We start from the raw sequence: 10,139 nt of genomic DNA on the forward strand, positions 1-10,139 counted from the left end.
TATTTAGAGCTAGTGTGTATGAAGTGGTAGTCTGGTTATAATTGATTAGACCTAGTGCAAGAAGTACGAGGATTAGTATCGTGTATAGTAGGAAACTCAAAGAGTATACGCATAAACTTGATTAAAATAATGTTATAATGACAAGTTATATATGTAGATGATTGGACAGGGTTATCAGAGGAACCGGTGCAGCAGCAAGACCAGACAGATGCGGCGGGAAATAACGGCGGTTATTGGGAGGCAGGTCAAGGAAAGATGAAGAAACTGCAACCGCAAAGAAGGAGAAAGAAACCAATGGTGGCATCAGTTGAAACCGACGATGACGGCAACGAAGGTGAGGATGACGACGGGATGGATAACGGTAACGGAGTAGGAGGAGGTAGTAGTGGTGGGTTGGGGACGGAGAGACAGAGGGAGCATCCGTTTATCGTGACGGAGCCTGGGGAAGTGGCACGTGGCAAAAAGAACGGTTTAGATTATCTGTTCCACTTGTACGAACAATGCCGTGAGTTCCTTCTTCAGGTTCAGACCATTGCTAAAGACCGTGGCGAGAAATGCCCCACCAAGGTATCTTTCGATTCCTTTTTTTATCTTCCATGATCTAATCCTAACCGTTCATTTACTTTGTGAGAAAAAAACAAAATAAAAATTGTGTCGAAATTAATGGGGTATGGTAGGGAAACTATAGCTATAATCATGGACAGCTGTTCTAAAAGTAAGTTTGACAAGTCACGATTCAGGATTTTTAATTTTTTTTTTTTTTTTTTTTTTAATTTTGCTATGTCTGGCATAGATTTATAGGTTCTGATATTTTGTTTTTCTTTTTTGTTACATCATGTCTTCAGAATAAATATTAGTTAGATTGCAATTTAAAATTTTGACAGTAAACCGTACGAAGACGTGTCGAGTTAGGGAAAGGACTCTGTTGTTTTTGGCTAAAACGACATGAGATTGTTAGATACGATATCCTCATTCGTTACATACAATTTCTGCATGCATTCACACACATACGTATAGGACTGTTCGACAATTAATAGGGATATTTGTTTCTATATAATATTTATGGAAATTTTCAGATCATTACTCTAATTTCACCAGGGAAGATATCATATGGATACTGCCCAAAATGGAACACCGTCTGGTGATCTGAACAATCAAATTCTCAGTTCAAAGGTAGTATACATCATGATTTTTATAACATCTGTATGCCTAGTTCTGATATATGTTGAATGTGAACCAATTAATATGATTCTGAATCTGTAATGTGTCTAGTCAAGTTTCATTCTGGTGATGCTTTATATACGTGTGCCTATTTCTTGCTATAGATGGAAATGCTAGTAAAGCAATTTGAGTCTGAAACTGTAACTTGTCTAGACAATCTTCACTTTGTTGATTGTTTATATAGTATGCCTAACTTATTCTGCTAGATATTGAATGCAAACCAATTGATATGCTTTTGAAGACTGTACTGTAATGTGTCTAGTCGAGTTTTGTTCTGAAGATTCCTCATATATGTATGCGTAGTTCTGCTATAGAGAGAACCCTAAGAGAACCAATCAATATGATTATGAAACTGTAATATGTCTAGTCAAGTTTCATTCTGGTGATTCCTTATAACTGTTTGCCTTGTTCTGCTATAAAATTGAATGTGAACAAATCGTTAGAGTTGTGAGATGCAGCTTCTCTAACCCAAGTGGGTTTGTTCCTCAGATGTTCATGTGTGGTATTGTGATTCTGTAGGAAGAAAACTATGCTGCTAAAGTCGAATCAGCGGGAAAAGAGATCTTGCACAAACATAAGGGGCAACTGAGACAGTTAATCCATATGCTGAGGCAAATTGAAACACAAGTGAATTCACATCAGGAAGAGATTCTGCAGATGGTTGACGATCGCAGAACCTTCTTCCAAGATTTCATCCAGAAATCTCTTTATTACCTAAGCTCGGTTCACAGCAAAAACCACGACACTTTCCCTGTCACTGTGAAGCTCCTTCGTGTCCTATTTAATAACATCAATGAGGTGCTTGGTTCTGTAGATACTGGTGTCAATGATCTTATGCAGGCTTTAGCAAAGAATATGTGTCACCCGATGACCAAGTACGTAGGCAATTTGGCAGCTGAATTAAAGCTTGGCCCTTGTGTGGAACTGATGAATGTAGTGAATGAGATGGAGAGAGCAAATGCAGATACAAGGAGAGAGCTGAAAGATGCTAGAGAAAGGATTAGACTTGCAGAAGAGACGAAGATCGAGTCTTTACTAAAGCTGAAAAAAGCTGAAGATCATGTTCAGAGAATGACAACATCTGCCAAATTTCTTCTACCCTCGAGTCAGAATAAGAAACAAGCTGAACATTCTATTACCGGCAAGGTAAATTTTCGAGAATGAGTATTGTTTGTGGAAAGCTCAAATGATTAACAACACTAAAAGGTTTGCTTTTTTCATCCTTTTGTCCATGTAGCGTATTGGCACAGAGGGAGGCAGAGAACACGAAGAGAAACTACTGTGGGAACTACTGAGCAAAAGGAGAAAGCAACAAGAACCAGAGAGTCCAATGGGACCTAAAGAGCTTATCAGACAAGCAGACACAAAGCAGAAGCCATTGGTGTATATTCGCCGAAGTACAAGGTTAAATTCTCAAAAAGCCCGTCCTGATTCTTTGATCCCACTTGGTTTGTCACCTTCTGCTAGAACAGTAACCTGGAGGTAAGTAAAGTAAGCACAAGTCTCACGCATTGCATCAGAATCTATCCACAATATGCTTCTTTATTACTTAGAATCCTTAGAACTACTCTTTTTTTTAATGTCATTAGTTACACTTTGATTAGCTTTGGTATTTCTTGAGAAGATCAAGTTGTTGATAAACCGTGATGTGAATTTCGCAGTGACCAAATTATGTATCAAAGCTTATAAACTTCAAATCATAAAAGTTCGGGACAAAAAAAGAATTTATTGAAAAAGTAGGGGATTGTGCACCCCAATATCCACGTTTTTATTAAAGTGGGCCTAAGTTTTAAATGTAGGCCCAAATTTACCTTCCGACGTCGGTTAGGGTTCTTCATTGATGATACCACCTGAAACACCTAGTTTCTCCCTCCGCCTCCGTCACAGAACGAAGAACTAGGTGGTTTATCGTGGTCGTCATATCCCTAAATTCCTCGATTCCGATACCAAAAAAAAGAAACTTATTACCGTCTCTTGTTCTCCGGGTAAGGTTCTCAAGGTCGATTACGACTTGTCTCTGTTTCGATTTCTACGTTGTGTGTTTTTTCTCCATTCTGTTACGAGAAATATTATACCGTACTTACATTGTCAGGTATTTACATCTGTCGAAGTCTCCAATCATCGGTCTGATTAATCTCTAACGATGGTATGTGTAATCTCCCGACCGATTATTTCTTTTGTTTCAAAGTTTTATTACCGGCAAGGTTAATAGTGAAATCAACACAAATAATAAAATCGTGGCATCGCCGTGACCTTGATTACTTTTGAGAGATCCTATTGAGCTGTGTATGTTTCAACAGTTTTCTTAAATTTGTGTGGAGGCTGCAAGAAACTATATTCTCAATGACTGATTACGTTAAATTGAAATTTTTTATGAATACTTTGTGTGCAGGCTGCAAGAATTTTGGCGAGTGTGATTGTGATGGGCTCTACAATCATAGGTAGGGCTTGTGCTCAGGCATATCGTCAGGCACTTGCAAGTATGTCTTTTAATTACAATGTTCTTCTGCTCTGATTTTTCTTTTGTTTATGGACAAGAATGAATTTATCAAAGATTCGTTCTTTGTGTGAGTGTCTGTGTTTAGAATGGTTGATAAACACTGTTTGGAATGGTTACAGATGCATCAAGATCCGGGGTTGCGCATGAAGCAGCTCAAAATTTGAAGAGAGGGAGCAGAGGGATATTAAGTGAACTAGAAGCTAGAGAGATTCTTGGTGTAACTGAGAAATCATCTTGGGAAGAGGTTCTTAAGGTTTGTCTTTGCGCTTCACCATATACGAATAGGGGGTTTCACAGTTTCTATCTGCTAATTGAAACGATAAACAAAAATAACCCTTTTTCTTATTAAGATTGTGTTATGTTTTTTTTTTGTAGAAATACGACACATTGTTCGAACGCAATGCGCAGAACGGAAGCTTCTATCTCCAATCAAAGGTCCATAGAGCTAAGGAATGCTTAGAGACTGCATACCAGAATACTAAAACAAGCGCATGATCAAGTAATAAAACTTTTGAAGCAAAATCAGGAATATATATATCTTTTGATACAAGTTTTTTTAAGTATTAGATCGAGAAGTTTTGAAATCTAAGTGAGAAGACGGTGGAGAAAGCCGCAAAGTTTGAAATGAGAGGAAGTCGGTGTGGCCGGAGTGCGGACAGTTACCGACTCACCGGCCGTTGTTAAAGTCTATTTTTTTTTTTTTCAGTTGACTTTATTGTTCTTAGGTATGCTCGTTGAATTATCTGAGATTGAAAAATCTGTCTATTCTAATGCCAAATATAACCAACAGAATCGCACGTAGATAAATCACATTCCTAACCAATTTATCGTTGATTATTTTTCAATTAATTACGCAACTTTATGAATTATGATGAAGTATATAGATCGGTGCGGTATCTTTATGAATTATATTTCAATTAATCACGCAACAAAATACACAATGTATTTTGTTGAATACTTTAGATTTTATGTTGATAGTCAACTAAAATGATAGAGTTGCACTAGGGTAGTAAAACAAAACCAAGTGGTCTGACACAAGACTTTGAAGTCCAAGCCAAAGACTCCAAGTGGCTTTGAGATTGCTTAGCAAAGTTGCGGCGGTGTCTATTGCGCGTCTAAGCCGCTCCGAATGCGAATAGTATAGGTTTTTTTTTTGGGATCATAGTACAAATTACACAACCGAATCAAAGATTAAGATTTAAGAGAGAAAGCCTTCTATTATAATTTGATGTTCGGATGTTACTAGCGAACAAGTCGGCCACCGAATATTGTGATTCACACCCTAAACTAATTACTGATTTTGTAAACACTTATAAAGTCAACTAAAATAATTAAAGTGTTTGATGTGAACATATGAATTGCATCGATGGTATTAGCACTGAGTTGAAGCTTGGTCAAACATTAACGGAACATATAATACTATTGCACATCCAAGTTAAAACAAGAATTACGCCTAATGTAATAAGCATTTTATCTTGCGTTGCGGCTTGGTGAGATAATCTTGTAACTTATGACCAAAAATGTTGCAGCTGATTAAATCAAGAAATAATACTTACTTATACGTTCAAGAAATCTTAAAGAGAGGACAAAAATTAACACTCAAAAACAGTGAAGAAACATATCACCACCTAAACTTTTAAATGAGACTTAATCACAAGTAATTCAAATCTCTTAATTAATATCTCAAAAACCTGAACGAGAAGAGGAAGAAGAATCCCCGAAGTGCCAAAACCTGGCATAATCTTGCTCTTCTTGTTGCCTAGAAGAGCCACCAGAAGACGAAGAAGTAGTTGTAGCTGCAGTAGTAGTACTATGATCATATGACATTGAATATCCGCTACCGCTAGTGCTACCAAATCCCCCTCCCAAATTGAAACTTAGCATATCGTTACTACTCCCATCTTGATAATATTGGTTGTATGGTATATTATTTTGCGGTTGGATTTGTGGAACTTGATTTGAGGAGTAATAAGTAGAGTTACTTCCGAGCTGAACCCTCTCCGGGAAATTGAGTTTGGCTTTGCTTCCTTTGAACTTTAGAGCTGCTTCATCATATGCTAAAGCTGCCGACTCAGCGGTTTCAAATGTCCCGAGCCACACGCGTGCCGCCTTTTGGGGATCTCGAATTTCGGCTGCCCATTTTCCCCATGGCCTTTGCCTTACCCCTCTATAATGCCTTCTCCTCAAGTTTCCTTAATTATATTGAAGTCACAAAAACATTGAAATCATTAAATCTTCGGCATGGTCTACGCATACATATATGCATAGTGCATGTAAACATTTTAGATGTTTCATTGTATGGATTTAAATATATATCATAATATATTAGTGCTAACTTATCTAAACCATATATATATACTACCAACAAGATCTCCATGTTAAAACTTTAAACTCACATTTTGGTAATTCCAGAACCGTTGTTGGTAAAGGAGTACTGAAAAGCATAGTTTAAGTTACAACTGTCTATATTAAGTTTGGGTTTTACACTTTTACTATCTGATATGAAAATTTCACAAAATTTCCAAATTCTTGAACATAGTTTCAAACATTAAAAGAGAAAAAAGACACAACATAGAGATGAACATGTATATGTATGTATACCTTCATCTTGATGAGTAGGAGCCACTTGTTGATTAGGGTCTTGTGGATTATACACAGAAGGATGGTTATCAATAATGTTATCATGAGGATTGCTTTGTTGGTTTCCGATTACTTGAGTCAAGGCCGAGACCATAACACGCATGTCGTGTTGAGATCGGGACGAGAAAGCCGGGAATAAGTTCTCATCTTCCTCTTTTTCCTCAGATTCATTGGAGGGCCAGTTCCCATACATTCTAGGATCCACTTTTGCTAAAAATTAGTTAAAAAAAAACTAACCTTTTCTCTAGAAAATATCAAAATCCGATGTAGGATTTAGAATTTTGGGTTGCTCAGTGTTTTCTTTGTGGTATCTTTCAACATCAAGAACAAGAAAACGATAAGGAGCGGAGACGAAATTAGATTGAAGTCAAATGAAGAAAGAGAGAGAGTAAAGTTTTTTTTGGGGGTTTGCAATCTTTGAGGCTTTTTATATATAGAGGAAGTGTTCTACGTGTGAACATATGAACTACAAAAAAAATATACGTTTTAATTAAGTTTGTTTTTCTTTTAGTTCTTTCTCTTTTTCCTTTTCATATTCTTTCGTCTTTAACAATTAGTTTTTATGTGCATGCTTTGTTATCGTATTTAAAAAATATGTTTGTACGATCAGTACGGATCAATGTACATATAAAAATGAAGACGTATATATATTAACATGAGAATGTTTGTTAAACTTTTCTTAATAAGGAAAGTGGATGTGAACTTAAATTATCAAAGGAGGATGATATTATATAAAGATTACCTCAAGAATACTACACCTACACGAGATGGAAAAACTAAACATGCAAAAGTGAAAAGAATACAATAAAGAAGATAAGAAACTGCGCATGCATGTTCATGTTTTGTTTAATCATTTTTTTTGTATGAAAGGGCTAACGCATTCATGGAACCAAAGGAAAGAGATATAGTAATAGTATTTGTTTTTATTTGAATAATAATTTTAAAATATAAAAGCAGTATCGCGTTCTTAGTTGTAAATGTAATGTAAACCGACACTTATTTGTTTCGTCAAAAATCGACATTCTCTAAAACAAAAAGACCCTATAATAATATTAAGTGATGTAAACCGACACCTTTTGTATGTCGAACGTGAATTAAAAAATGAAATAAGAGTTTGCGTACGTGAGAAGTGAATCTAATTTTTAATGACTGGTTGAGTAAATATTTGCAACAAGACCTCTAAATCCAAGAACCGTGTACACACACTCAAACTGAAAGGGAAACTTTTTTTGAAGTCTTTTCGAATTGTTTCCCAAGACTCCTTTTTGTATACTCTAGAGTCAGAGAATCGCGATAAGGCATCGTAAAGGTGTAGCAGACATTCAATGAAAAGTTATCTAGTAAGCACATTATATTATTGTGTCGTATGGATTTGATTACATGTATATAGATAGAGCTTATATATATTTTGTAGACGTTATATAGTTTCTAGTGTAAGGGTTGAGTTGTGTACACGTTTCTACTTTCGAAAGGAGATAAATTTATTTACTTCATGGAGGAGCACTTGCCTAACTAAATTTTATTGGTTTGAATGTAAAAAGTTTTGATATATGAATAAGTCTTGACCCAAAAAGTCAAGAGCTAACTAAGTTGACAGGTAGAGAGAACTTATGTATACTACAATGTGTCAAGTGGATATAATGTAAGACTTGTAAATGTAATCCACACCCACTTTGACTAACAAAGATCATGTGTGTGTGTGTACTGCATGCGTAGTTGTTAGGTTCAACTACCATTTCCCTAACCGGCGGTTTATTTATGTTTATGATCAAAATTTTCTTTAAACTACAGTATTACCGTAAAAATGTCTTTGGTCTCACTCCCTCTACATTTTAGATCACCATGTGACAGTGACACCTAACTATTTTATTTTACTGAAAATTTATTGTGATGAATAATATACCATTTGTTCACTTTTCTAAACGTGATTCCACCCACAGCATAACCTTTTGACATATGAATTTTTGAACAATTTTTATCATATCAAATCATTAGATGAAAATGGATAACATGCAATTTTCATCTGCAACTTGAATGAAATAGTAAGGTTTATATGGATGTTCACTATTCTCTCTTGTAATAAAAGAAAGATGCAGAAACACTACAAGAAAACACGCCTTTTGCGAGGACATGTTGTGACGGATTTCAGCTCTCGCAAATTTGCGGTTAATTTGCGAGGGATTTACAAAAAATAAAAAAACCCAAGCATATCCCTCGCAAAATTGCGAGGAACAGGGTCGTCGCAAATCCGCTGCTCATTTGCGACGCATTCACGACAAATTCGCTGGGAAGGTCCCATCCCTCGCAAATCCATCACAATATTGCGACGACTTTGCGAAAACAAATTCCATAGCAAATTTGCTATGAAATTGTGAGTGAATTGCGAAAGCCATAGCAAATCCATTGCAAAGTTAGGAAAATAATTTTTTATAAATATTACAAAACTTAATATAATTATTCTGAAATACATTTGAACGTGTTCATAAGGTGAATTTACTAACCTTTAAAATTATTTTGATGGTTTTTACAAATTAGATGTTCAAGGTTTGCGACAAATTAGCGACTGATTTGCTAGACCCATAGCAAATTCGTCGCAAATCCATCGCAAATTACTCAAATAACAACCTTAAACCCTTAACCCTAAATCCTAAACCCTAAAGACTAATTACATTACTATTAATGATTAAAAAGATGAATTCAAGACTTATAATCAAAGATAGCAGTGCAACACAAAATTGTTGGAGAATTGGACAATTTGGCATATATTTGTCTCAATGTAATGAACATATGTGTGATATAGTGTAGAGGATCATCATGTTTAGAGTAAGATACAAAATTGGACAATTTTGGAATGTTTGATGATAGAAAAGAGTATGATGGCACCATTGGACCCTATAATATACTTGAAAGTTTATTTGACTAATTTTTTTAATTTATTTTGATGGTTTTTACAAATTAAATATTCACGGTTTGCGACCAGTTTGCGACTGATTTGCTAGTCCCATAGCAAATTCGTCGCAAATACATCGCAAACTACTCAATACATAGCAATTATCTCGCAAATAACAACCCTAAACCCTTGAACCTTTACCTTTAAGACTAATTTCATTACTATTAATGATTAAAATGATATCATTCAAGATTTATAATCAAAGAGAGGACACTAATGAAAATTGCAAATCCTAAACCCTAAAGACTTTGCGAGGGATTTGCTACGGTCTCTTGCAATTCTCTCGCAAATTCTGGAAATATTAATTACATATTTTTATATGCTTGCTAGGGATTTGGGAGGGACCATAGCTAATCCCTAGCAATATTTGCTAGGGATTTGCGACATAGTATTTTTATATATAATTAGAAAACCTAGTTTGAGCGAAGCTCAAACCTCGACTAATCCGCAGCCAAAAGAGAAACCCTTCTCGAACCCTTCTTCTCCGATTTCTTCTCTCTTCTCCGTTCCCTAATCCTTCTCTTCTCCGATTTCTTCTCTCTTCTCCGATCTCTTTTGTCTTTTCCGGTGAGTCTGCTCCTCTTCTCTCAGGTCCGATTAACCCTTCTCGAACCCTAACTCCTCCACTTCTCTCTTGTCCTCTGAATCTCTTGTCCGGTTAATCTCCGACTCGATCTCTCCTCTCTTTGCTGGTAAGTCTCCTCCTCTCCCCTTCTAAATTAGGGTTTCGAAATTGGGGATTCAATTTGGGGTTTAGGGTTATGACTCGATTAGGTTTTTAATTCGATTTTAGGGTTTCGAATTTTGGGGATTTAATTTTGGGATTAG

At 35.9% G+C, this 10,139-nt stretch overlaps 3 protein-coding genes across 4 annotated transcripts in view; 2 read left to right on the plus strand and 1 right to left on the minus strand.

The window, feature by feature from the left end:
• LOC109124977 overlaps positions 1 to 3,010 on the plus strand; it is a 7,613-nt gene extending 4,603 nt beyond the window's left edge. Inside the window, exons 2-5 of the mRNA XM_019240130.1 lie at positions 158 to 567; positions 1,099 to 1,173; positions 1,741 to 2,367; positions 2,459 to 3,010. Of these exons, the coding sequence (XP_019095675.1) occupies positions 158 to 567; positions 1,099 to 1,173; positions 1,741 to 2,367; positions 2,459 to 2,707 (1,361 nt within the window). The 3' untranslated portion in view covers positions 2,708 to 3,010. The remainder of the gene's footprint in view (positions 1 to 157; positions 568 to 1,098; positions 1,174 to 1,740; positions 2,368 to 2,458) is intronic.
• On the plus strand, positions 3,084 to 4,513 carry LOC104762308 (mitochondrial import inner membrane translocase subunit tim16). 2 transcript variants are annotated; one of them, XM_010485569.2, is made up of 5 exons: positions 3,084 to 3,206; positions 3,314 to 3,367; positions 3,614 to 3,701; positions 3,841 to 3,974; positions 4,097 to 4,513. In XM_010485569.2, exons 2-5 carry the CDS (start codon positions 3,365 to 3,367, stop codon positions 4,214 to 4,216), a joined length of 345 nt encoding a protein of 114 aa, XP_010483871.1. In that variant the 5' UTR covers positions 3,084 to 3,206; positions 3,314 to 3,364; the 3' UTR covers positions 4,217 to 4,513. The 2 variants fall into 2 exon arrangements, with proteins under 2 accessions (XP_010483871.1, XP_010483874.1); XM_010485572.2 differs by having other exon boundaries at positions 3,614 to 3,662.
• On the minus strand, positions 5,245 to 6,821 carry LOC104762309 (ethylene-responsive transcription factor ERF114-like). The gene is made up of 2 exons (XM_010485573.2): positions 6,323 to 6,821; positions 5,245 to 5,913 (listed from the first exon to the last, which is right to left on the minus strand). The coding sequence occupies exons 1-2, from the start codon at positions 6,552 to 6,554 to the stop codon at positions 5,405 to 5,407; spliced, it is 741 nt and encodes a 246-aa protein (XP_010483875.1). The 5' UTR covers positions 6,555 to 6,821; the 3' UTR covers positions 5,245 to 5,404.

This window comes from Camelina sativa, chromosome 18, assembly GCF_000633955.1.
Source record: "Camelina sativa cultivar DH55 chromosome 18, Cs, whole genome shotgun sequence".
NCBI lineage: Eukaryota > Viridiplantae > Streptophyta > Magnoliopsida > Brassicales > Brassicaceae > Camelina > Camelina sativa.